Genomic DNA, 27,633 nt, shown 5'->3' on the forward strand with positions numbered 1-27,633 from the left:
AACTCGGTCTAATTTCATAAGTAAGCATTTATAAATATTCTGTCTCTAGCTTAAATTAACATTTTCGGTCGAATTGAGTGGAGTTGGTTGACTACTTCCTGAGTTGAACAACAAGTTTTGCATAATTAAATTGAGTCGAGTCGAGCCGAACTAAAATATTAAAACGGGTCAACTCGTTTTAATTTCAAAAATAAGCATTCATAAGTACTCTATCTCTAGCTTAAATTAACATTTTACGATCGAATTGAGTGGAGTTAGTTGGCTGCTCCCCAAGCTGAACATCGAGCTTTGCATGATTAAATTGAATAGAGTTGAGTAGAGCTAAAATGTTTAGACAGGTTAACTCCATGTGAACTGAATTACACTCTTGTAAGTCATCAGGGCCACGCGGCCTACTTAGCCCGAAAGGAGAGTGGGCGGGCTTAGGCAGGAGTATTGCACAGACGAACGACTTGACTGGAAGATTTAGTGGTAGAAACGCATGAAAAATTTGGCTACCGTTACCAGTTCTTTCAAGAACCAGAAACGAGCAAAAGAATTATCAGCTAAGATCTTAGTAGATACAGGGAGAAGGTCGTCTTATTGCATGAATCGAGATCGAGTTGAATTTTATTTTTTTTTCTTTCCAATTCAATAGGTTTGATTAATCTCCAAATCCAACTAAACCTACCCCAAACCATGAATGTCGCAAGCAACTTCTTCTCAATAAGTATTGCAGATGGAGCAATCCTCAACCAGGATTTAGCACTATCAAAAGCTAAAAAAGATTTGACAAAACTTCACCCTATTGCACAATCATCTCTACAGTAGGCAAAGTTCCATCCTCGAAGTAATGCAGATACTTTGGCCTCAAAATGAAGTATCTCACATTCTCTCAACAAATTTAGTGGTGAAATAGGAACTTAATTGTCGCGATTCTCATATACAACCTCCTTAGGTGGCAATCTCCTCAACCGCAGAATGGAACACAAAACTAGGAAACGTCGTTGTTATATCCCTGCAAGAAAGAATGTACTCCAAAGAATGAGTTTCAAGTCTGACTACATTATAGTCACAACCTGGATATAACCATATTTTGGCTGACCTTAAATAAGGGAGGGTCATAATCTTGAGCAAGGATGGATTTCTAGAAACAAAGTTTCGCCATTCGCACTTATCTATCTTCCCATCCTCGTTTACATCAGCTTCGAGAAAAGTCTGCCACAAACGGAAGTGTACCACAATCATCGAATCAGCATGTGAAAACAATTATGTCGACTTAATCCTACTAGAACCTGTGCTATATAGCCAGCTCTGGCACTTAACCTAAAGGAATTGGATCCAATGAGAGATGAGAGGCTTAAAAGAGGGCCTAATGAGTATATCAAGATAATAATATCTCGTTCCATGTCCATTAAGATGGATCCAATTAAAGTGAAGAAGAATAAGTTCAGGAACAGTTGGGGCAAAGAAACAAAAAAGTTAACACGGGATTACCTAACCCTGCCAACAACAATAATCTTCAACAACTTCTTAAACAATCACAAATAGCTTTCTCTTTTGATTATCTCAGCAACAACTGCTCACCTTGTCAAGGATTATCTCAATCGTTTCGTCAGCTAATCTCATTTCTGATTCACATAGAAGAGCTATCAACATTTGCTTGACCTGCCGACATCAGATGGATGCCTCTATCAGTAAACTAGGATACCCAAACACTTACGAGAATACCATCAAATTCCAATCAGCATATCCAGACAAGAAAAGAATTTTCAATAAATGTCTGTAAAGCTGCAATTTTACTGTGCTTTAAGAACTCTGGACAGATGCTATCATGTGCATCGCATTTGAGCTTTTCCCCTTGAGGCTAGATGAGGGGGAGGGACATGGAAAAGAGTGAAGCGTATATTTGCCCAAGTCCCATCTCCACCATCAACCAATGAAGGCTCATTAATGACGGACTTTACAACAGCTCTCTCATAGATGCCAAATGTGGAGAAACTAACAAGCATATCTTTACCCAAGTTCTCCCCTCCACAACCAACCGGTTAAAAGAAATTTGCTCGGGAGACTTGGAGGACAAATCTCTTAATAGCACTCTATTGCTATATATGTCACAATCGCTGAGTTATGCGAGCTCCTAGGAAGCCAAGTTACGTGCCTAGTTTGATGAACTAAGAAACCAATGAAAGAAAAGCAATTAAAGACAGAATGCAATTAAGGTGAACAAAATTCCACAGGCAAACCTAAGAAGAAACCAAAGGATAGAAAGGAAGTATCAGATTATTCTCACTTAAGCAAAAAAAAAAAAAGTTGATGATTAATCAATTAATCAGCTTACCTCATGCCGCTCAATGAATCCCGTGCTATCCAAATCATAAAGCTTAAATGAAACTGCAATGATACACACCCATATAATCATACAAAAGTACGAATTACAAAATCCTGAATGCTTAGCGGGTGTCTGCAACTGTAAATTTTGAAGGTACTTCCTGCAGCCAATGACTTACAATTAATCTTGTCTTCTTGAGGGACATTAGGATGGAAAACATTGAGAGATCTAACAAAGTCACCAAAGTCAATGGAGCCAATGTGTTTAACGTCAAAAAGATCAAAAATCTGCAATTCAGAAAACTTCAATCTAAGAATACATCTTATTTTTATTGAAACGCAAAACATGAAGTGAGCAACAAAATCAATTGAGATGTCAGCGGACAGTGGAAGATGTGCTAACTACATAGAAGTTATGAGCCTCAACGAAGGGAGCTTCTAAGAAAAGTTATTGTAGCACCACATGGCATGCAACTATCATCATAAGGTCTCTTGATTTGAAAATAAATGGGTGCTATAACTACATGAAACCAAAATGGACAAACATTAATTACCCTGTTAGCAAAGAGATTCTCCTTCTTTCTGTTCTTGAATAAAGCCAATTGAAACTCTTCCTGCATAAATAACAGAAGAATTCAAATTCTCTATAATATCAAAAGTCAAAAACAAGAAAGTAAACATATTAGAATTACATCCTTAAAGAAATGAAGAATCTTCCAAGAACACACGCAAGAATAGAAAAGAATGTGGATTGGGCCAGAATTATGAGACTGAAACACACTACAGAAAATAACGTATGCATAACAGCACCTTGCAGAAGAATACATGCCCGTTACCTTATTTATTAGCCCATCATCAATCACAGAGCTGCTGATACTCTTGTACAGCTCAAACAGTGCTTCAACTTCGCTGACACTAACTGGCCAATCACAGAATAACATGAGTGGATTAAATCAACTGTGGAGATTAGTGCATGAGAAGAGAAAGAGAGGTTGCACTGAGTGGCACTAGGACTCATCATGAAATGTAAGACAGAATTTTATTTTCCACTTTTCTAATCAACAAAATTGGCATCTCAGAGTTGCATATTGTCCATTTCCTGTAACTTGAGGAATTCAACTTTTCTATAACGTGGCCTATTGACACAGTTAATAAAAAGTATTTACAATGTTAGGAAGTGTCCCATTGCACTAAACAATGCACTTCTTCTCTTCACCTGATGTATCATCTTCAATATTTAAGCAGGGCCAACCTAAATCAATTACCAATTATCAAATTTCAAATTGAACAACAGCTTATGAAGACCCATTGATTTAACAATAGATGTGAGCTGGTATTGGACATTACTGCAATAGCTTCAAGGTTTTCACCCTAGCCACATCTCAAGCTTAAAAATAAAGAAGAAAATCTTCGGGCGGCCTTCATGTCATGCAAAAACTATTCTTACCAAAGCCTAGAAAGTTGTCCCACAGGTAACTGAATCAGAATTTCAAACAGAATCTATCCAGACAAAGCTGAATTGCCTTGATCTGCTAACTACTAGCATACAAATGGTAAAGGTTATCGCTTTGCAACATGAAAGATTTGCCACTGATGTGAGGACTTACAAGCTGTTTGGGAAGCGAGGGCCATGGGGTCCTCGTATCCAGGGAACTCTTTTCTGTGGGACGACGGTAAACAGCCCATTTACCGAAGAAGAGAGAGGAAGCAGCGGACTACTAGCCACTCGATGAGCTTCACTACAACATATTATCAAAACCATCTCAACCTTGAAAAGCGCAAACCAAATCGAAAGATCACCATGTGAAACAATAATAACCGAGTGTTTATCATTCTAAAGTATTACGGAGAAAAAAAGGAAAAAAAGAACGTAACTAGAAAAACAATGACGTATAACAAAAAAACAGTTATATCACAAGCCAAAATTCAAACTTTTAGATTCGCCAAGCTATAAGTTTCATTTGAAATCTTTGCCTGAGCCTCTTAAGACTACATTCTTAAGAAAAAAAAGGACGAAACTATCTGCTGCTGCTGCTGCTGATCCTATCGAATGATTATGAAGGCTCAATCAACAGACCCGCTGGCTATCGCTCGGCGATTATCACTAAAAATCACTTCTTTTACCAGACAGCCTTATGATCCAATTCAGGACTCAGGCACGTTGTCACGATTAAGCTTCAAAAACACTCCCTTGCGTCATCCACCCAAACATTGACAAGACAAGAAATTCAAGCGCCAAAGTTTCATAAACGTCGCTCATCCTTTCGCCGTCGATCGAAACAGACTCCACATTTCAACTCGAACATGAAGAACATGAACAAAAACAAGCGCCTCATCCAAGAAAACCGAAAGCAGGAAAACAAAAGCAATCCAGCGAAGGAGAGAACAAGAACATCGTAAATTAAACCAGGAATCGAATCCTAGAACAGAGCAACGTTAACGCGGAAAATCGAAACCGCACGTACCGACAGAATCGCCGGCTGGATAATGCCCCGTCGCGAACGAAACCGCAAGACGATTTTAGAGAGAGAGAGAGAGAATTGTAGAGAGAGAAGTTGAAGCTGGTCGGGCGCCTCTGTTTTGTCTGTTGCCTTTGATTGGTGACTGGCGAGAGAGGGAGAGGACGGAGGGAAACGAACGGAAGCTCCAGTGAAGGGGAGAGCATCGACGGCCCGTGGCGGGAGCAACTCGATCGGACGGTCGAGAACTGGCGTGGGCGATTCGGCTTTTGACCAGTGTGTTTCTTCTTTGGCCAGTTGACCTGTGTGAACGACACGTGTCGTTTATTTATGGTAAGAAGAATAATGTGGGTCGGATATTCTTATTTCCGGAGTTATGACAAAGATTTGGTGACCATATTCCATAACATTAATTTTAACGGGGTGTGAATAGTGGTTATGTGCTTTTCATTGCGAGATACTTTCTGAGCTGTAAATATTAATTCAATTTTAAACTTTTTTTCATTTTATTAATTTAGTCATAAATCTTTATTTAAAATTTTAATGTAGTCCCTCTGCTTAATTTTTGCTGAAAATTGCTGACGCGACGGTTGGGTAATTGCTTGTCGGCTATCCTATGTGAAAATTGACTGGAATGACTGTATTGGAATATTGCGTAAAGATTTAAGACTAAATTGGCAAAATTGAGAAGTTCATGACCGAATTAGCATCCGTACAATAGGTTATGATTGATTAGACAATCTCCCTACTTTCTGCTTGGACTCGTGATCAAGTCTGCCGTTAATCCAACGATTATGAAATTGGTATGGTTTAGAAAATTGTAATAACCCTATAGGATTAATGTTGTAGAGCCCAATTAGAAGGGGCCCATTGGTATTTCTCAATGTCAAATTCTCTTTATCCCCTACAATAGTCTGCCGGACCTCCAAAACTAAACGTGTAGCCCCAAGTCCCCTTATTATATCGATAATTCCTCAGAGCATAGACATTAGATTTATCCACCACCTCTTTCGTGTTCTTCGAAGGAGGTAAGACGGCCCCGTCCACTCGACCCCAATTGAGCCGTCGGAAGTACGTCGCGCGCACAAAGTCGTGATCACCGTCGGGCTTGTGGCCGCTTCCCATCGGAGGACAAAATCCATTTCTCCAGGCGAAGCCATCCCCTCCCCAAGCTACATGTAGCAAGCCGTGTCGTAAATTCAAGAACAATTCCTCGGGCCAGTAACCCACACTGATCGGTGGTTCGGACACACGCAACCGCCAATTTCCAAAAGTTCGGTCCTGGTCAGAAAGCAAAGCTTGTTACCAAAGTCCAGTCAACCTTTGCAATTTATTGACATGCGCGTGTCACGGGTCGATCGATCTAGCATTTCCTTTCCCATACGACCTTAGGAATTTCTCTGGGTCGTGACACATGCATTTAGAATTATTGATTAAATGTGAAATAATTTAATCGTTTTTGCAAATTAAAACTATCATATAAATGGCCCGTTTGGTTCGGCTTTTCAAATGCAACTTGGGGGAATGCAAATACCTTTAGGTGAAAGCCACTTGGGGAAATGCGAGTGATGTTTGGTAAAAAAAATTTTGTGAAGCTGCTTTGGCCTAAGTAGTGTTTGGTAAATTTTTTTTTGCAAAGGGCTTTGGCAATTTTTATTCTTAATATTCCGGTTTCACCTCTATTACTGTTCATCTTCTTCACCGTGAGGGTGGCCGACGAGGGTGGCCGGCGAAGGGCCGGCAAGGGCGGATCTGGCCGGCGAAGGGCCGGTGAGGGGCCGGCGAGGTCGCCTGACCTAGGCGACGGCCGCCTGGGGTCAGGCAACCGCCCAGGCGCCGTCGCCTGGGTCGGTGGTCGCCCGGGCAACTCCGGTAGGCCCACCGCCGACCCAAGCGACGGCGCTGGGCGGTCGTCCGACCCCAGGCGGCCGTCGCCTGGGTCAGGCGACCTCGCCGGCCCGTCGCCGGCCAGATCCGCCCTCGCCGGCCACCCTCACGGTGAAGAAGATGAACAGTAACAGGGCAAAATCGGAAAATTGAAATTTGAGTGAGGGCAATTTGGGAAGGGAAAAATAGGCTTCAGCATTTGTGGAATGCCGAAAGGCCAAAGCTGGTCCGGACTAGCTTTGGGCTTTCGGCATTCCAACGGCATTCCAAATGCTGGCTTTCGACTTTCGAGGCCGAAAGCCCCTTCCCAAAGCTGAACCAAACGGGGCCAAAATACTGATCGAGGAAAATATTTTTCTCGAGAAAAAAAATCGCGAATCAAAATTACCTGTTGAATTTGGATTGGGATCTCGTATATCTCTCCGCCATAAACGGAAGTCGGGGACACCCGATAAGTAGAAGTTACTTGACTATCTACCTGGACAAGGCCCGGACATAATACATTGTAGCATCCATTACGACCATTACCCAATAAGAATGATGCTCTCTAGTCAACAATAGCCCTACTTAGAATTCAAGTGTTAAGTAAAGAACTAAATTAATTATTGTAAAACTAACCGTCCAGTACGTGAATAATTGAATAATCTTGTGAGAGTATCGCCGTATAATAGGGGACAAACCTGGTAATAAAACTTCGGCCTGTTAAACTGTTCATCAATTTCATATAAAGGAAAAAAGAAACAATCTATTTACAACTGCAATTTCACTTACCGTCCAACCGGCTGCGATAGCACTGACATGGCCCGGAGGACCGGATTCAATCACCATATAATGTGTATTGCGCTGGTCAGGAGCAACGGTAAGATTGAAGACGGATGTACTCCCAAAACCTCCATATTTAACATTTGCTACCATGTCATCTTTCAACAAAACGAGCTGCAACAAAAAGAGACATTTTTATTTATCAGAGGGGTAAAAAGCTATTTGCGATTATTTTTTGTTTTTTTTTTTATGTAATACTAATGAAGCTTGAAAATTATAAATAGCTATAGGTGACCACCGGCTAGATTGCTCGTGAGTCTCGAACAGAAAATGGGCTATAGTTTGAACAAGCGTCTTTTAAATTCCATGGATTTGGCTTAGTTGTTGAAGATATGATTTTTGTACTTGAATTATGGACTCAACATAAGTTAGATCCCGCTCATCATCAACTAGGGGTGTCAAAAATACCCGCTCAAACATGACCCGACCCGAACCGACCCGACCCGAACAAGAAATTTTCTCATTGGGTCGGGTTGGCCTTAACTTATTTGGGTAACAGTATAAACAAGGCTTAAGCTTGTTTTGGATCTACCCGAACCCGTCCGAAACAAGGCCACCCAAAACAAACAAGAGCCATTTGTTCTTCTTGCTCCAAGCTGCCCCAAACCTTGTTTATCGTGATAGTGCGACGCGATCTATCATCTTCTTCCAGAGCTCCGGATCTGCAACCGAGTAGTGCGACGCAAAGGCAACTGGCGGCGACGATCGGCGTCTTCGCCGCCGGCGCCACCCTGATTGCGGCTGGCATCACCAAGTCGGCGAAGTAGGGTTCTGTAGTGTTCCAGAAATATTCTCATGGGTTCGTGACCAGAAGTTCTCTGTTCAACGAAGGTAAATCTGCGAGGAAGGGAGCGAAGGAAGAAGAGAGAGGTCAGTCGAATCGAACGTGTGCCTTGAGATTTTGCGTTAAAATCTCCGCCTCCGGCTTCTCCTCCCCTGTATCGGATCGTTTGCGGTTCTGGGTTGGTCTCGGCTTCGGCTCCCCTCATCTGGGTTCAGGTGCTCGACCGGCGTTCGGTCTTCGGTCCGGGTGAGTTGGGTTGCTCTAGTCTCCCGCATTTGTATTCGTGGGTGATTCCGGCTCTCTGCGACTTGGGTCGTGCCCTATTTTCATTGCTTTTACTGTCTTTGGTGTGGGTTGAATTCTCGAGTTTGGTTTGGCTTCTCAACTGGAAGTGGAAGTGCCATCCTTTGTTGAAAGTCCTGTTCTTACCTTGCTGGCATTTGCTTTTCTCTTTTCCCTCTTTGTTGCGTGATGAATGAAATTAAAAGGTGTGTGATTGTATCGAGAGTTTTCTCAGTTCAATTTTTTGTGTACTTCTTGTTGTTCTAGCAGCTGATCTTCGCTTTGCTAGTGGGACTTAAGCTAGCACCACCTTGTGGTGTGATTTTAAGGCAACATCTGTTTGTGGGATGACCATGTTTTGACTGATCTCTGTTCAACAGAATGAGGAACCCATATGGATGCTTACACGTTTCGTTCATTGTTACATTGTCCTTTACGTGATTAATACAACCCCTAATTCACAATGCTGGTTGGTTTTTTATAACAGAACGTTGAGCAAGAATGCATTGAGAAACAAGAAGAAAAGGGAGAAATAAAGGGAAAATAAATCTGCAGAGGCCAGTTCTGCCTCAAGTGATTCATGATATGATAGTTAATGTGAGTTGCATGTCTAGAATCTTGGTCACTGGTTTGATTTCCTGTGCATAACGAAGAGGTCATAGGGAAAAACAACGGCGCAATGCCTTCTGGCAATTCCTTTAGAGTGGAGCTACTCCAATGCTGCCGGTATTGGGCTTTTGAGTGAATATTGGAAGACGAACTTGTGAAGAGATGGCTCAGTGTACTTCTTTGCTCTCTGTTCACCGTTCTTTGAATTTATTGTGGTGAGGGGGCAGCATCGTGCCAACTTGGAACTCCTTTTCTTCGAATAATGTTCAAATATCCGTGAAATAGCATAAATTGTTCGACTTACTTAGCTTCTACTAATTTGGCGATTGAGTCGTGTTCCCGTGTGTCTTGGTCTATATATCTATGCATAACGAAAGCTATTGCCAATAGAGCATTCTTGAGAGCTTTGGTCTATATATCTAATTTGGTGTTCCCTCTTTCTAAAACACGAACCCAACCCGACCCGAACATGACCCGAACCGACCTGATTGTGTGGCTATATCATGTTCGGATCTTGTTTCGGGTCGGGTCGGGTATAATGAAAACCCGATCCTATCCGACCCGACCCTGTTGATACCTATTTTTAATTTGCCCAAAATTAATTGCACAAAATTTAGGAGTTAATTTTGTTTAATTCCTAAAACAAAAATATTTCAATTTAAATATATTGCACATAGAAATTAGGCACATTTTGCATTAATAGGGTCTATTAGAGAAGATTAAAAAAAAAAAATCGAGTCGGGCCGGGTCGGATCTGGGCCGACCCGTCCCATTTCTTTTTTTTCTTTTTCCCCCCGGGCCCGGCCCCTTTTTCTTTTCTTTTTTTCCCTTCGCGCGAGCCCGGCCTGCTTTCCTTTTCTTTTCTTCTTTTCCCCCCTCCGCAGCTGGGCCTGGCCCGGCCCAGCCCTTCTTCCTTCCTTCCTTCCTTCCCGGGCCCGCTTTCCTTTTCTTTTCTTCTTTTTCCCCCCTCCGCAGCTGGGCCTGGCCCGGCCCAGCCCTTCTTCCTTCCTTCCTTCCCCCTGCGCCGGTCGCTCTCTCCTCCCCTGTTCTCCCCTGTGCGCGACCGAAGCGTGACGCACGGCGGCGGCGCTCCTCATCGTCGTCATCCGGTCAGAGGAGGCTCAGGTGAGCACGCCGACGGGACTGGCATTAATGGCCAGTCCCGTCCTCCCCATTTCCCCTCTCCCTTATCCCCTCCTCCCCTCTCGGTTCTCTGCACCCTCTCTGCACCGGCCCCCCTCTGCTCTGCTCTGCACCGGCCTGCCATGGCCGCGAAAGTCGCGGGGCAGGTAGGCCGGTGCAGGCCGTCGTCATTGCAGACGTAACGAAGCCGGGGGACGCGGTCGTTGGCCTATAAAAACGAGAGAGAGAGAGGGAGCCCCGGTCGGCCATTTTTCAGAAAAAAAAAAAACAGAGATAGAGAGAAGAGAAAGAACAGAGAGAGAAACCGAGAAGAGAGAGGAGCCTCGGAGGGTCTTGCAGGTCCCAGCCGGCCTCGTCGTCACCAGCAAGCCGATCGGCAACTCCCGGAAGCAGCCCCGGTCGGCCGTTTTTGAAAGACAAAGTGAGAAAAGAGAGAGAAAGAGTGAGTTTAGAGCGTACCGAGATCACGCCGGAGTACGAGCGAGAACCAGCAGCGTCGCCATCGTCCCCCGACCAGTCGGAAGCCTCCCAGACGCGCCGTCGACCGGTGAGTCGTCCCCCGGCCCGAACTGCTATGTTCTCCCCTGTTTTTGCTCCCGGTTTGGCCGGGATCCGCGCCGGCCGTTTCGCGTGAGTCCCGGCCCATACCGCCGTCCCCCGCCGTCCGTGCATCATCGTTAAAGGTAAGAACAGGTTTCCCGAGGACGGCGGGGCCTCGAAACAGGTCGGAATCTCCTGTTTTTGGTCGCGCACGCCCGGTGTTCGACAAAATGCCTCAAAGAGGCCGGTTTTTAATTCGGTCGCCGGCCGGCGAGCGGTGGTCAAACGGCGACCCAGGTGGACGGCGAGGCTTGGCGGTGTTCCTAGAAGCCGATTTGGGGGCGGCGCTGGCCTGGGTCAGCCGGCGGACGGCCAATTTTGGCCTCTCCGGCGCCCCCTCCCCGCGAGTCTGTATATTCGGGTCAGATTCGACCCGAATCAACAGATTCGACCCGGGTCAACGCCCGGGTCGGATCTGTTGACCCGGGTCGGTTCCGGCCCGATCCGGATTGACCGATCCGACCCGGGTCAACGCCCGGGTCGGATCCGTTGACCCGGGTCTGTTTCGACCCGGCCCGGATCCGCAACCCGACTCGGTTTAATATTATATTAATATTTTTATTTTATTTTTTTAAAAAAATTTTAATTAAAAAAATTTTAAATTTTTTTTTGTTTTTTTGTTTTTTTTTCTCCTGTACTATATATATTTCGAAAAAAAAAATTTCAAAATTTAAAAAAAAAAAAAAATCTTTTTTTAAATATTATTGTGTGATATATTCTAAATGTTTAATTTATTGTAGTATTATTGTGCATATTTTTGTCTTGTTTAAATTAGACAAGCCTGAGATTGCGCGGTAATATTTTGCATGTTATTTTTATTATCGCTGTATTATTATGCATGTTTTTAATACAATCGCATGAGTTGTGTTTTGAATGTCATCGACTTAGTTAAGGTTAGAACCTTAGGCTGCATGAATTGTTGTGTTCCTGACTGCTGATCGTTTCTGATTATGCACTCGCTTGATCACCTCACATGTTAGGAGAAAGGTCCTAAAATCAATCCAAATTGCCTGACAAATGTTTTCAGAAATGAACAGGGTAAAATGGTACCGAAAGGGCATTAGTTATCCAACTAGTGTAACCAAGTCCCCGAACTCATTTAATCTCTGGTTCGTAGGAATAGGGTGATTCTCCCATCACCCTATTTGGGTTTCTAATCGACCCACCCCAAATCGATTAGTGGCGACTCCTTGATATAAACCACTTGCATGTTAAAAACTTAAACCCTAAGTCGCGATATGATATGGGCTTGGGAGAGCCCGAGTTAAGTCCCGAATCTAGACTTAGCACGTACCAGGCGAGCCCCCCCTTTTTTTGCATGTTGTTTAAAAAGGGCTCGGGAGTTCGGTCGCGACAGACCCATTGACACCCCTATCATCAAGTGTAAACAACTCCTTGTTTGGGGCGCTGACCCGAGCTTAGGTTGGCCGCCCATGTCTTACTTGGTCTATGCGATTAGTGAAATATTTCATAGATATAACATACGTCTATTGATAGACTATCTTTATCATAAAATAAAAAAATAATCAACATATTGGATAAAAAAAAAGTCGCACGCCTCTGCCCAGGCATGGCTAAATCCAGATAGCCTATATATATATATATGTAAAAAAAATAATACATATCGATATATATGTATAAAATTTATACTATAATGGTCGAGCTTGCATTACCAAATTAGGTTTAATCATTAGGTTGTGAATAACTGTCCAAAAATCCTAAACCTTTTATACACGGCCAATTTAGTCCTAATTGTCCAAAATAATGTAGTCGTCCTGGCCAAAATTGGCTAAGAAAATGCTTATGTAGATACCTTTTTTTTTTTTGCTAAATGCTTATGTAGATACCTAGTCATTGTCGATATAGATCTAGACGGATTTTGTAATTTTGTAATTTTTAATTTTTTTCCTTTTTTTAATTTTTAATTTTTAATTTTTTTTCTTCCTAAGATTTTCGGCGAACGGGGTCTGGCGACCCTCGTTTGGCCACAAGTGAGAAAGAAAATAAAAGACAAGGAAAAATTGTGAATTTCTTTGAAAATTGGCCAAAATTATCTATGTTAGCGCCTGCCATCATCGGCTGTGTCATGTAGAACAACCAGTGTTGACTAGGCATCCATGTAATGAGAAGACTATATTAGCAAATCATCAAAATGTTCATGACTAAATTAGCAAAATTGAAAAGTTTAAGACCGAATTGGCCATTGTACAATAGGTTGAGGCCTTTTTGCACAATTTTCCCTATGACTCTATGAGCGTGTTCGACTCGAGTTAGTCCAATAATCATTTCTATTTATGAGCCATAGATTTTATAATATGAATCATGACAGGGGGTTCCTAAGTCTAACCCAAGGGATATTCATTTCTGTGTATAAAGCTTGTGGGAAAAGAAACTAATTACTCTTCTTCCTTCCAACTTTCTCAGTCTTATCTTATTTAATGATCTAAACTATTGCAATTCATACATATATTGACGTATAGATTCTTATATTTCTTTTTCATAAATTATTATCATTAGATAACCTTTTCGTTTTATAATTTTGGAAAAGCTGGAATTTACAAAAACAAAATTGAAAAAGATACAAGATGTAAGTTTTAGGTGAAAGCAATACATCCTGCCACCATTACGAGAGAGAGAGAGTACATGTTGACTTGTAGAAGCATCCTTTAGCCCCTCAGCTTGTATAGATGAAATCCTGGGCATGGTTCTTGCCCTTCTCAAATCTTTTTTTGTTACTTGAGGAATGGGTACTGTTCCGGTCGGGCAAGGTTTTCTCAAACCGAAAGGTACAAATTTTGCATTTGAAGAATTACCAAGATGAAATCTAGTGGAATATAAATTTGGATTTTCCTGTTAAGCAAAAGAATCGATCATAGGATATCGAAGATTATCTATATAACTATAGTTGGGAAATGCGACATCATTATACGAATATTTACCTGAACTTTGTGATTTTCCAATAGAGGATGATCCAGTGCCGGGTGCTTGTCGATATCAACACAATTGATGGTATCTCCTTCCCCGGTCTATGTGGAGATATCAGGACACAAATGCTCGTCAAGGACAAGTTTGTTTGAAACTTCATAAATGAACTGCGAAAATAACAAAATTCCACAAAAAAATAAATCGAAAATGACAAGATTGTCGATGGATTTGAATATCACTCGTTACCTCAAACGTCCGGATCGGTCTCTTGTTCCTGGTTGTGACCAGTCTTTCCAGCTCTGGATCATCATCTCCTGCAACATTTGACATCTCACACAAGGAAGCACAGCAAAGTATGAATAACGGTTGCGGAAGTCTCATTTTCAGCGGCATGGTGATGGAAGAGTCTTCACGTTCGGTGCCCCCGTATTGATAAGGCCCCGTCTATTTGTAACTTGCGAAAGTTTGATGGACATCCTTTACATATACGAAATGACGTAGTCGGGCTGTAATGGGAAAAGCACCAAAAAAGCTTTAAATTTATTGCGTTAGTATCAATTTAGCCTTAAACATTTCAATTGAACTAATATAATTCAAACATTTTATATCGGTACCAATTCAGTCCATCCGGCCTAAATGATTGCTGACATGAACGCTGTCTGTTCGGCTAGCACCGACGTGAACAAATTTTTTTATTTTTAGTAATTTTTTTTCTTTTTTTTTTTCCTTCCATGGCCGAGAGCGACCCTTGCTTAGGCGAGGCTAGCCCTCGCCAACCATGGAAGAAGAAAAAGGAAGAAAAAAGACAAAAATTCAAAATTGAAAAACATTATTAAAAAATGTCCATGTCTGCGCTAGCCGTGCCACATAGAATAGTCGGCATCCACGTCAGCAATTTCAGACCTAAATTGGTCGGACGGACTAAATTGGTACTGATGTGAATAAATTTATGACTAAATTGATCCAATCGAAAGGTTTATGACTTAATTGATACTTTTCCCGATTGTTATTTACCATTAAATATGGTCCAATGATTTAACTGCCCCCTTATAATTTACTGGAACTCTCCTAATTTCCTTGCCTCGCGGGTTTAACCCATGTAAAGGAGTTTTATCCCTATGATTAAGACTGTATATTTCTTTCCAAAAGTAAGTTGTATTGATTGAATTTGATTTACAAACGGGGGTACGCACACTATTTGAGAATATAGGGTTGAATTGTAAGGGTATGCTTCATTGAAAGATAACGTGGGCCTCTTTAGATGAACTCAGCGTAACAAAATTCTCGTGTAGAATAAAAGGGTGAAAGCTCATTTGAATTTGATCTCCGGGCAAGCCGGTATAGCACCTGTGCATGGTGCAAACGTGGAAGAATTCGACGGACGAATGGCGAGCATGCATGCTATTACTTAGGAATAAAAAGAGAAAACCCTAGAGATTGTCGACTTCCTATCAATGCCTTTGGCTGAAAAACTCGTTTTCATTTCATGAATAATTTTGTTAATGTGTGTGGTTTCCATGTGTAACTTGACATGAAACGTTAATCTAATGTAATCATGCATTATGTGACCGACTGTCGCAAGATTCTACAGACGAATGGCGAACATGTACCTTTTTCAGGAGATACGAAGGCCAGCGAATATGTGTGGTCTTTCTCTTTTACACGTGTTTAAATTATATCATCATTTATCCCTCGTTTCAATGAATAGCCTCGTCACTAAATTTGGATTGACATCGCGTGGCAATGAATTCTCGTGACTATGTATAGCATGAAAGACCTAACTAACTTCACGGCACCGAAATATGAGAGGGTGAAGGGGCGCTTTAACAATCAGACGAGAGCGGGGAGTGATCGTAAGGATGAGAGGACTGGACAAGGAGCGAATCCCGACATGCTTCTAAGATGGCGAAGGGGACATGACTGAGCCGAATTGGACACTGAAGATAGAGAGAGCGTATAGTGAAACTGGATTCAACTTACAATATGTGCCGTTTGACGTAATAATAACATTTAGTATTAAAACTCCAATATTAAGTGTGCTTAGGTGAGAGCAGAGAGGATGGTCTTTTAGGAAAGTGCATACCTGTATACCAAAGGACAAAACGGAGCCTACCTATACGCCAAAGGACAAAACTGTGAGGCTCAATATGATACGGGTCAAAATAGACAATACCTCGAATGAATTAATCCAGGATGCGATATTAGGTTGTGGTGTAGGACGCGATCTGAATGGGAACCTTCATGATTTGGTTTAAAGAAAGAGACCAGAGATGAAGGTGGGCATTGTTGTTGTTGCGGTTCTCAGAAGGCAACAGAGTGAGATTCAAGTTAAGACATGTTGATGCAGAATGAGTCTTAAAGTTCGTATGGGAATTATGGGCATGGCTATCAATTCCACAGGAGCGAGGTTCCTCGTAACAAATTCAACATACATAAGATGGCCTTGAGGATCATTCCACCTACTAAAGTTTCTCATTCAAAATTCGACACTAGTCCTTATCAAGAGACATTGTTGATTTGAAATGTGCATTTATTGACTTAGATAGTTCGTCAGACAAATCATATACACCAAATTTCGAATTAAAGATATATATTGTAGTTGACTAATATGTCCTGGATGGAGATCATCTATTTCCTTAATACTAATACCATCCATGTCATAGTCCATAAGCATATACATAAGCAATGTGCCATTCTTGTAATATAATTCGCACGATTCATTAAGGAGAAATGACACAAACAATCCCTAAACTTTAACCAAATGTGTAATCTGGTTTCTGAAATTTTAATTTGTTCAATGCAGTCCCTGAACTTTAATCTAATGTTCAATGTGGTCCATAAACTTTTAATTTATTCAATATAATCTCTGTATTTTTTATACATGTTCTATTTAGTCCATGAACTATATGAAAATGTTCAATGGACTACATTGAACAATTTCATATAATTCATGTGCTAAATTGAACATGTACCAAAAGTTCAGAGACCATATTGAATAAATTAAAAGTTCAGGGACCACATTAAATATTAGGCTAAAGTTCAGGGATTGTTTGTGTCATTATCCCATTCATTAAGGCACACTTCTCGAACTCTCGTTCATGCTCATTTAATAGTTGAGGTTAGATTTAACTTGTCATCCAAACCCATTGAATAAATTAAAAGATCAGAGACCAGATTGCACATTGGACCAAAGTTCAGTGACTGTTTGTATCATTATCCCATTCATTAAGGCACACTTCTCGAACTCTCGTTCATGCTCATTCAATAGTTGAGGTTAGATCTAACTTCTTGTCCAAAACCACTTACGACCAAAAAGTTATGTGTATAGCGTTGTTTTCATTGCGCTACGCTCATAACTTGTGCTCTTTCTATGGTTCAATTGAATATAAAAAATATATAATTTCGGTAACATTCGCAAAAAATAAATCAAATAAAAAAATGTGTGGAAGTTCATGTTGTGTTTCATATTTTCTGGACCCTAGCAGTGCGATTGAATCCACATGAATCGAGCGCTCTCGCATCCTAACTATTGATTACATCAACACGACAATGCTCGACCAAAAGATAATCTAATTAATAGCAAATGACTTGTAATCTAAACGAACGGTTGTCCGCTGCGTCCATTGGCCATCGTTTTTATTTTTATTTTTATTTGTCGTTCCTCTCGTTCCTATGCTGCGGTTCTCTCACTTGGAAAAGGGGGTCTTGACAAGTTCGAAATTTTCAATAACTCTTTTTATGAGAACATCATTAAATTGGTAAAATAATAAGTGCATTGAAAGTCCTAAAACCTGTTATGAAATTACAATGAAGTTCTAAAACTTTCGAAAAGTGCAATCAAATATTATAATTTGTCACGAAAGTGTAATGGAGTCATAAAACTTTCAAAAAGTGAATAAATATTCTAAATTTGTCAAATTAGTGTAGTTGAGTTCTAAAACTTGTTAGCATTTTTCGTTTGTCAAATTGGACGTAGTTAATGGAAGGAGTTAAAGTTTTAAGACTACTTTCATGATAAGTTTTAAAACTTCTAGTACTCTTATCCCATTAATCAATTAAGGCTTTGAGAGGGCATGCTTGGGTAAATACGGTCTTACCCGTGTTTGTGCATATTTTCACTTTCATTTACGTAAGTATTGGGTGTATATTTCTTGCCGTCAATGTAATTACAGGCTTATATGAATTAAGCCTGTGATTGTCAGAATCATTCCTCCTCTCTTGCGTGCCGCATTAAGACTCCAACCCTATCCACAAATCTTGCTATTCATTTGATCACGACGACCGATGCTTGTTCAAACTCCAATTAAATCTAATAAACAATGACAAAACTCAAACAACCTTCATCCTCTGCATCCACCGACCTAAGAGATAAACAATTATTTGTCTCCTTAAATACATTTTATTTTTCTTATTGAATTAACAAGTCTACCCCGCGGTCGTTCTCGTGGTCCCCCCATTCATTACCTTTCGGCGATTCTTGGAATTAAAAATAAAAAGCGTTGATCTAATCACATTCTCAATCGGTCAAGAGTCGGGACCAAGATACAGCTTCTCTAGGCAACTTTGGTCGCCCAATGCACGAGCCCACATCGTCGGGACCGTATTTAGACGAGACCCGTAAAGGGATGTATCTTGGTACATAGCGCACACGAACGATGGCAAGTTAGTGAAGATCTTTCCATCGTGATAAGGCCATTCATTCGGAAACTAACACGTGTCTCTTGGGAAAGAACGAGTTTAGAAATCTTGAATCGAGGGACATTTTGTGATTAGATAGCTCTCTAGATACGTTCCAAACATCTAACTCCATGTATTTTCTCGTAAGAGGTGGTGGGGAAAAACCAGAATTGTCAGAGACTGTCGTGGTCGAACGTAGGAGAGGGAAAGAAGGTATTCATGGCAGTTGGCACCAAGGGATTCGCTAGCATTCCCCCATCGCGCCATTAACGATTGTAGCTCTCTTTAACTGACTAAAAACTACTGGTCATTGGCCCTGCCGCCCTGGGACCCGCCGGAGCACATTCCTCTGTCCGTGGTTTTCGTGGGCAGCTTCGCTTAATTTGCCCAATTCAGACAATACAGCGACCGGTCTGCCGAGAAGTCCCACAGAAAGCTCACGCGTGTCAGAAAATGGAAAAGAAATCCGGCTAAGATTTTTGTCCAGTCGCTGTCACTCCTTTTACAGAAAGACCGCGTTTTGGACCGACCCTTTGACTCGCGTACGTGTATCTGGTGGTATCTCAATTCTCTCTCCGAACTGAGTGGCATGCGACTGTGATGTGTTAAGGCCCCCCACCATCGAAACAGTCGGAAAGGCATTTTGATCTCCGTTGAAGAATCGTGGGTTCAGTTCAATTTGGGTGCTGGGTACTCCGTTTCTCTTGCTGGAGTGGTGAAATTTGTGTGTTTCTGTGGGAGCTTGTGCTTCTTGTTTTGCATTTGAAGGCTTTGTTTTTGGTGGTTGGGTTTGATTTGGGAAAATGGAGGAGAGGTACGAGCCATTGAAGCAGTTGGGTTCTGGGAATTTTGGGGTGGCTAGGTTGGTGAGAGATAAGAAGACTAAGGAGCTTGTTGCTGTCAAATACATCGAAAGAGGAACGAAGGTAATTCTTTGCTTTGATTTTTCGGTCGATTTTTCTTTAATCCCAGTTTGCTCAGGACTAAAGATGCACTGAGAACAGTATCAATTTGTTTAACTGATCTTTATAGTAGTAGAAGGTCAGGATATCAATTTAAAGCGTGAATGTGTTAATTTTATAAGCACCTCGTTTTTCTCAGACCATGGTTGTCCATCCATATACTGATGTTCGGAGAAGATGGCGTAACATCAACGGACTTTCGGTTGATATGATTAAAACCGCAACAGAAGCTTTATTTGCTGTGTTGTGTAGCCTCTGAATTGCTTCAGTAATGCAAGCCACTGCATCTGATGTTTTTATACATCCTAGCGGTGTCATTATGGTTAGGTCTTTTGATATCCTTAGCTAGTAATATCTCTTGATGGATTTGATGCTTTAGAATTTAACATAGGAGGGATAGTACCTTCTATCTATTGGATAAAAGGTGGGAAAGCTAGCTTATGAGCTGTGAACAGGGTACCTTTCAACTGTTTTGATATTTTTTCAGAGACTTTTGGCCACTTTTTCCACAGAGAGGGAGCTGCATTTGGAATCCGTTCATCCTCAAGTTTCCTTTCATGTCTTATTAGCTTCGTGCTTTGATATGGTTTTAGCCTCGTCATTGTGTGGGGATAGTTACAGTGTCATTCTTGTCGTTGTGCATGCGTATTGCCTCATTCTGATGCTGTGCATTCTTCTTTCAGATTGATGAGAATGTTCAGAGGGAAATCATTAACCACAGATCGCTGAGGCACCCAAATATTGTTAGGTTCAAGGAGGTATGGCACTAGTTTCATGTCTTTCACCATATGATGGACAGATTGATGAAGATTTAGTCGAACTTAAAATTGTAAAAGCAAGTCAAGCTAGTCTCCACTGAATCTATAGTTTGTAAATCTATTTGTTTCGGTTAGCTGTTTCAAATAGTTGAATTGGAGAAGCTTAGGCAGTCGTATATCATGCTTGTTATGTGGTCCTGCATTAGCTTTATTGAAGTTTCTAAATACAAATTGTCTTTGTTCGTCTAACATACTGAGCAATCAACTCAACATTGACATAAACCTATGCTATAGTTTTAGTGGAACTTGAATAGCACATTAGATGCAAACTGCATTGTGCATTGTAAAAACTTAGTCCCATAGTTTCCCACCTTAAGGTTTTATGAGGTCTTTAGAATTGCAAAACTCATCGCATTGTGTGGTCGGTGAAACATTACCACCTTCCATAGGATAAGAAATTTAACGTGACATAGTGAATTTTGCGCTGCCCCCGTTGAGCTGTGTAAAGCGGGTACACCTCCTAACTCTTGCGGCTGCACTGCAGGTTCTGTTGACCCCAACACACCTCGCAATAGTCATGGAATATGCAGCTGGAGGTGAGCTTTTCGAGAGAATATGCAGTGCCGGTCGGTTTAGTGAAGATGAGGTTTGTGTTTTGTGCTTTCTATAGAATTATATCGACGTTCATCTCCTCGCATCATATTGCTGTTGGAATGGGCTAGACTTTTGGGTTATTTGTCTTTCATTTCCTAAATCGACATCCCTTTGCAACAGGCTAGGTTTTTCTTTCAGCAACTTATATCAGGAGTCAGCTACTGCCACTCTATGGTGAGATTTTGGATTGATATATATATTACATCTTAATTGGCAACGAATTTCCTCCTCATATCATCCTCCTTTCTTGTTGCAGGAAATTTGTCACAGAGATCTGAAGCTGGAAAATACTCTTCTGGATGGAAGTCCGACTCCGCGTCTTAAAATATGCGACTTTGGTTACTCCAAGGTCAGTGATATTCCAGTGGACACAAGGATTAGGCTTGAGATTTCATCAGTCGATTTTATTTCTCATCTTATTAGCATCTATTGTCAAGTTCAGCTTCAAATGTTCATTCAGCTTGATTTTGTAATTGCAGTCAGCTTTGTTACATTCACAACCGAAGTCAACAGTTGGAACACCTGCCTATATTGCTCCAGAGGTGCTGTCTCGGAAGGAGTATGATGGAAAGGTATTTGTCTCTACAATAGCTTATTTACAATGCTCCCAACATGATCATTGACTCTTCTTTATCTCTCCGAAGCTAATGCTGGACATTCTGCTCTTACTTGGGCACAGATCCTAGCTTACTCATGGAAGTAGATTTCCTTCACATTTTACGTGCTTGTTTTACGAATTTGTAATGAATAATCTTTATTCTTGGCTTGCAGATTGCAGATGTATGGTCATGTGGTGTAACACTGTATGTGATGTTAGTTGGAGGATACCCGTTTGAGGACCCTAACGATCCTAGAAATTTCCGCAAGACCATTGGGGTAAGTTTGCCTGTGTAACGAGACAAAAAAAAACAAAAAGGGATTTGAACATGAGAAAAATGGGTTTTCTTCATCCTCTTTTCCGCATGTATAGATTCTTCCTTTTGTGCATCATATTCTTTGGGATGAGAACTTAAGTTCTTGTTTGTGACAGAGGATTATGAGTGTTCAATACTCGATACCAGACTACATTCGTGTGTCTACAGATTGCAGGCATATCCTTTCTCGTATATTTGTTGCAAATCCTGCAAAGGTAATCCTGTGCTTCTGTATTACCATTTTCTCTATGAATTGGCAACATAAACTTCTTAGCATATCACCTGCCATTTGAATCTCAGTCTCGTCCTTATAAATTGGGATTTCTCTCTATAAAAATGCTGAAATCATGTTGATACTTCTGGCAACACGAATGAAGTTAGGAAATTTCTGAATCATGACGGTAGTATGCATAGAGTAACTTTTAATGTAGTGTCCATGACCAAATGAAACTTGACTGAAATGAAATATCCATGTGGAGGATCAACAACCTTCTATGCTGTTATGAAAGTAAAGCCTTCATTTTTTGTTTCTGTGTTTTTCATCCAAAAGAGGATCACTATCCCAGAGATAAAGAAGCACCCGTGGTTTCTGAAGAATTTGCCAAAAGAACTCATCAAAGGTGAGAAAACCAACTATGAGACCGAACGGGACCAGCCTCTTCAGAGCGTCGAAGAAGTGATGCGGATTGTTCAAGAGGCCAGGACTCCTGCGGAGGGATCTAAAGTTGGTCAAGGTGTGGCCGGTCCTTCGGACCCTGATGAAGATGCTGATTTGGATTCTGAAGTCGATAATAGCGGTGACTTCGTAGCTGCAATATGATACAGAGCTCTACCAAAAAACAGTTCTACTGGGATAAATTCCTCCAGGGTCTTGGAAGGCATTTCTATTGTTTGGTACAGATTGTACAGTCATAATGCTGGCTATATTATGAATCATGTTCTGTGGCTTGCTACATACTTTAATCTGTAGCGCGTGGGAAGCTCACATTCGGTGGCTGATCATTGTTTAGGATTGAGTGCACTGAAAAATGAAGTGGTGTTTTCATTGACTTGATTTGCTGGTTCAACTATCTACATGTGCATGTTGGATCTCTGTGGGCAACCATCTCACTACACCCACAACAATCTACGGCTTTTCCATTCCCATTTAAATAATTGAGGAGAATGAACCAAGAAAGAGTCGTACATAATTGAGTCATAGGCAATTGAAAGCCAATGATCTGGATGCTTGAGAAGCGATAGTTGACAGAGATGGTGGAGTTTGCAAGGCAATTTCATAGTCTACCCAGTCAAGAATAAAGGACAAAAGCAGAAGACTTGGGATGTACTGTCGGTATTTAGATCTTGGATTAATACCACGAAAAATCCTATAATAATATATTTGTGATAAATTTACTCTAAACTAATTTTTTTATCATTAAAAACTTAAGGCTGCACATGGCAACCATTCTGTGCCCAGAATCTGATTCTGGGCAGAAATGATTCTTTTTTATTCTGTGCCCGGAAACAATTTCTAAGCATTTGAAGGCGTTTGGTAACTGCCCAAAATTTTTGTTCTTAGAATAGAAAAAAAACAGAAATGTGTTTGGTAACTACACAAAATTTCTTTTTATTAATAATATTTTGAATTTTTTAATATTTATTTTGTTTTCTCTTTTTTTTTTTCTTTCTTTCCCCTTCCTTTCTTGGCCATGGTCGACTGCCGGCGCCAGGGACCGACCACAGGCCAGGGTCAGCGAGGGCGTCTCAGCCCTCGCCGGTGGCGACGGCGAGGTCGGCCTCACCAGATATGGGCGAGGTCAAGCCTTGCACAGCCAAGGCGAGGCCGACCTCGCCGTCGCCACCCAGGTCCGTCGCCTAGGTGGCGACGGCGAGGCCGGCCTTGCCTTGGCTGGGCGAGGCTCGACCTCGCCGTTGCCAACCCTAGTGACGGCGAGGTCGGCCTCGCCTTGGCTGGGCGAGGCCGCGAGCCGCCCTCGCCGGCCCTGGCCTGTGGCCGATTGCCGGCGGCCAGCGGGTGGCGGGGCCGAAGAACAATAACAACCAAAAAAAAGAAAAAAACCAAGAAGAATCAGTTCTGAAAAAATTGTTCTAGAATCAAGAAGCTACGTTTTTTTTATTCTTGATTTTGTTCCAAAACTGATTCTGGGCACAAAAAATTTAACAAACGGATTTCTGTTCCCAAACTTATTCTGGGAACAAAAGAACAGAATCAATCACTATTTGGCAAGTTGCCAAACAAGCCCTAAAACTGGTACATTTATGAAAAATTTACCAAAAATTAATTTTTTTATCACCAAAAACCCAATTGGTACACCTGTGATAATTTTACCCCCCGTTAGTTTTCATTAAATTTTAACGTCAAATTTCTAAGTTAAATGACATGTGGCAGTTAATTGGTATACCAGTTTGGGATTTTACCCTTCATTTGTCACGGGTATACCAGTTTGTGATTTTTTGTAGTATTAATCTAATTTAATGAAGGGTAAATTTGTCACAAATGTACCAATTTGGGGTTTTTAGTGGTCAAAAAATTATTTGGGGTAAATTTGTCACAGGTGTACCAGTTTGGGTTTTTCGTAGTCAAAAAATTAATTTTGGGTAAATTTATCACCGAATGTACTAAATTTGAGGTTTTTTGTGGTAGTAACCCTTAGATCTTTGACAAAACTCACCACAGATAACACAAAGAGTGTTCATCAATCATTCGCATGTGCTGGGAGAGAGATCTCGCACGTTTCATCTTCACAAGTTGACTGATAATTGCAACTGCATCAGTTCACAGGTCCTATAAATTCTGCATCGCCGTCGCCCATCGGACTTTGAAGCATACACCAAGTGCCTAAAATAGAGAAGCAAGGAATATGAAAGGCCTAAAAAGTGAGAGTGTATGGGCATTGGTGATGGTTCTGGGTTTGGCCCTTGTGGCTCTGAGCGAGGTTAGGGCGGTGCACGGGCCCCGGCTGAGCCCGACCCAGTGTAAAGAGGAGAGGTGGCTCGCCATCAACACGTGCCAACCGATAATGGTCGAGCAGCCCCCATAGCCGGGGTGCTGCGAGCGTGTGAGGCTGAGCCACTACCAGTGCGTGTGCCTGATATTCAACCCCCGTGAGGCCGATGTCATAACCGTGGACAAGGCCATCAAGCTCTTCCAGAGCTGCGGGCGGAGGGTCGCCCACCATTTCAAATGCGGAAGTGAGTTCTCTCTCGCTCTCTCTCCCTTGCACTTTGCGCTCATTGCAAAGATTTGGCCAGAAAAAGTATTGGACATCATTGAGTTTTCCTTATTCTCCTGAATGATTGTAACTGTAATGTGTTTGATATCTCCATTTCAGGTCTATATTTTCCATGAAAGTAATGATCAGACAAGCCTCTCAGGAGGGCCAAGATCCAAGATTCTCTGACTATAAGCTTTGAAGTAATAACGAATTCCTGTTTTAAGTTCAGGATTGTGCTCTATAGAGTATTTTGACTCTCAAGGTTCAGAACTTCAAATATATGCACTTATCAAATAAGACACAAATAAGACATACTATAATTTACTTTTTCAGGAGTGCTATTTCATCAAATCAAATGGTGTGAGACTAGAATGTAAGGCAGTTTTTGCCAAGAGGGAGCACTAATAAAATGAGAAAGTAGGATAGTTTTTTTTTTTTTTGGGTCAAGTAGAAAGCAGGATCAGTCACCAAAAAAAAAAAAAAGAAAACAAGAAGAGGGTAATAAAAGTAAAGAAAAGGTCCCACCGGGATTCGAACCCAGGTCGCTGGATTCAAAGTCCAGAGTGCTAACCACTACACCATGGAACCCCTGCTTTGATGGTATATCCCAAATTAATAATTTTATATTCTATAGCTGTCTTTTTTTTCTTTTTTTTTTATAACCGAGGATCCGCCACCATTCCCCGGGGACGAGCCCACACAGGTAATCGGAGCGCCTATACCTCGGGGGAGACTAGCCCAGCAACCTACCGCCAGGGCCCCTCACTTAAATTAAGAAACCGAGCGGGGAGGGAAGGAAAGCGCCCACCAACTCGGCCATGCGCAGGTGGGTATATTCTATAGCTGTCTTTGTTTTTATGAAAATGAACAATGCTTCAGAACAACTTTTTTTTTCCTAAATAATTAAACAGAAATAAGCGAGACAAAGGATAGAGGGTTCGAGGTCGTTTCCAAAACTTTGTAGTGTAAATACGCGGGTGGGTCGACGTTTTCCTTAAGCAATGACCTCAGCAAACACTTGAAAAAAAATCCATCGTCTCCTTCCAAGGAGTCCCGGATCATCAACCGGATAGTTTTTGTCCGGAGAAACTCACGAGAAATGAAGAATCTCTCCAAGCACAATGGAAGAACTTTCATTTGCATAAAATGAAAAGATGAAGTATTTATGAGTGCCCACGCTTACACCAAAGGGATCCGTGGCGCAATGGTAGCGCGTCTGACTCCAGATCAGAAGGTTGCGTGTTCGATTCACGTCGGGTTCAAACCCCCCGAAACTGTTGGCTACCCCTCCCAACGGATCATCTCTTTTTCTTCTTTTTATCTGTTCTTCCTTCTTTCTTTTTATCCTTTTCTTCTCAACTACTTCACGATGACGAGATCCAGTTTCCCAAAGCTGCAATTCATTCGGATCCTGCCTTGATCTGTCGACCTTAGGGACTTGTCCTTCTTGGGTTGGTCGAGAAATGGCGCAGAAGCATGCATTTAGCTTCATTTTTGGATCTTCCTTAGATTGCTTCAAAAAGCCACAAGTCGTTTGTTTGGTTGGGAGAGGCTTGTTGTATTTCTTCTGTTGTGTGTGTGGCCTCAACAGTTTTATCTTGACCTTCTCCAAACGCGGAATTGCTTTCTGCGGCTTTTGCTGACATATATCGTTAAATAAGTTCCTCCAGCCTTGTGTTGATTCGAGACGGCGCTTGCACACCTCGGACGTTCACATCTTTATCTTTTACAGCAGAAAAAGGCAAGTCGCTCTGTTCAGTTAACTGGAAACTGCTCGTGCAGCACTCATCATGCGATGCATATAGAACAAATTGGATAATATTTTCTTGTTACCTAAGTTAGAGTTCATTGATAGTACAACGATGATTTGGTTAGAGTAAAGAGTTCTTGCTCTCTCTTTCTACTTTCCGTACCGACTAACCACGGCACTCGAACCACAGGCTTGACTAACTGCACCTTCTCTCTTTTATATCTCTCTGACCTGTGGCTTACTGGCACCCGGAGCTACCGTCCAACCAAGGTGGAGGCGATATGGGGAAAGCTAACTTTTTCTCTTTTACTACATTTGGCAAGCGCAATCGAATCGATATTTGGGAGCACATTAGAAATGAAAGTCTATCAGCATCTGCCCTTTCTCACCCTTTCATGTAGTCGACGGGATGAATGAATCCGCTTTCTGCTGACTGAAGGCATCAGCCTCAATTGACAGAACGAGAGCACTTTGGCTTGGAGGGGTTCCTTTTTTACTTTAGTCGAAAGGGCATTTTGAGTGGGGGTTCAACCATCAGTACTCGATCGACCTTGTCGGGCAGGATTTGACCCACCACTAAATACGTAATAATCATTAGAAAGTTCATCTAGTTACCCCCCCTTCCTGTCATTTTCTTGTAACTGAGTGGATCGAATCTGAGGCTGACCACTGTTTGAACTTGAACAGGACTAGCCTGCAATTGGATATCTAGTTGAGAGAAGAGAAGGACCAACCTTCACTGTCCTCGTCGGTCTGCTAAAAGTCACAATAGGACCAAAGCTACACAGCAGATTCTCAAATTAAGTTCTTAGAATCAAGGGACTTTGAAAGAATTATTTCCTTGTGACTTGATGTCGAAAACAAGTTGCATCGAGTATC

General features: G+C 41.6%; 3 protein-coding genes, 1 long non-coding RNA gene and 2 other non-coding genes across 9 annotated transcripts; 3 read left to right on the forward strand and 3 right to left on the reverse strand.

Annotated features, from left to right (window-relative positions):
- Positions 1 to 719: 719 nt before the first annotated feature.
- Positions 720 to 4,906, reverse strand: LOC115689216 (calcineurin B-like protein 1). 4 transcript variants are annotated; one of them, XM_030615209.2, is made up of 9 exons: positions 4,776 to 4,906; positions 3,918 to 4,044; positions 3,147 to 3,229; positions 2,865 to 2,924; positions 2,490 to 2,598; positions 2,321 to 2,373; positions 1,567 to 1,647; positions 1,085 to 1,197; positions 720 to 997 (listed from the first exon to the last, which is right to left on the reverse strand). In XM_030615209.2, the coding sequence occupies exons 2-9, from the start codon at positions 3,994 to 3,996 to the stop codon at positions 934 to 936; spliced, it is 642 nt and encodes a 213-aa protein (XP_030471069.1). In that variant the 5' UTR covers positions 3,997 to 4,044; positions 4,776 to 4,906; the 3' UTR covers positions 720 to 933. The 4 variants fall into 4 exon arrangements, with proteins under 4 accessions (XP_030471069.1, XP_030471067.1, XP_030471068.1 ...); XM_030615207.2 differs by having other exon boundaries at positions 3,918 to 4,078; positions 4,776 to 4,897; XM_030615208.2 differs by having other exon boundaries at positions 3,918 to 4,049; positions 4,776 to 4,895.
- Positions 4,907 to 5,666: 760 nt separating this feature from the next.
- LOC130140070 (uncharacterized) lies at positions 5,667 to 7,571 on the reverse strand. Its single transcript, XM_056318435.1, has 3 exons — positions 7,428 to 7,571; positions 7,045 to 7,134; positions 5,667 to 6,050 (listed from the first exon to the last, which is right to left on the reverse strand). Exons 1-3 carry the CDS (start codon positions 7,569 to 7,571, stop codon positions 5,667 to 5,669), a joined length of 618 nt encoding a protein of 205 aa, XP_056174410.1.
- Positions 7,572 to 8,088: 517 nt separating this feature from the next.
- On the forward strand, positions 8,089 to 8,877 carry LOC130140090 (uncharacterized). The gene is made up of 2 exons (XR_008818086.1): positions 8,089 to 8,512; positions 8,655 to 8,877. It is a non-coding gene; the product is annotated as an uncharacterized LOC130140090 (long non-coding RNA).
- A 10,053-nt stretch (positions 8,878 to 18,930) lies between these two features.
- On the forward strand, positions 18,931 to 22,840 carry LOC115664808 (serine/threonine-protein kinase SAPK3-like). Its single transcript, XM_030586694.2, has 9 exons — positions 18,931 to 19,424; positions 20,144 to 20,218; positions 20,763 to 20,864; positions 20,993 to 21,046; positions 21,129 to 21,221; positions 21,352 to 21,444; positions 21,644 to 21,748; positions 21,903 to 22,001; positions 22,337 to 22,840. Exons 1-9 carry the CDS (start codon positions 19,302 to 19,304, stop codon positions 22,604 to 22,606), a joined length of 1,014 nt encoding a protein of 337 aa, XP_030442554.1. The 5' UTR covers positions 18,931 to 19,301; the 3' UTR covers positions 22,607 to 22,840.
- A 2,680-nt stretch (positions 22,841 to 25,520) lies between these two features.
- Positions 25,521 to 25,592, reverse strand: TRNAQ-UUG (transfer RNA glutamine (anticodon UUG)). The gene has a single exon. It is a non-coding gene; the product is annotated as a tRNA-Gln (tRNA).
- A 602-nt stretch (positions 25,593 to 26,194) lies between these two features.
- TRNAW-CCA (transfer RNA tryptophan (anticodon CCA)) lies at positions 26,195 to 26,266 on the forward strand. Its single transcript has one exon. It is a non-coding gene; the product is annotated as a tRNA-Trp (tRNA).
- Positions 26,267 to 27,633: the final 1,367 nt, after the last annotated feature.

Source organism: Syzygium oleosum, unplaced genomic scaffold, assembly GCF_021117445.2.
Source record: "Syzygium oleosum isolate NSW1041296 unplaced genomic scaffold, Sole_v2.1 Sole_v2.15, whole genome shotgun sequence".
Taxonomy (NCBI): Eukaryota; Viridiplantae; Streptophyta; class Magnoliopsida; order Myrtales; family Myrtaceae; genus Syzygium; species Syzygium oleosum.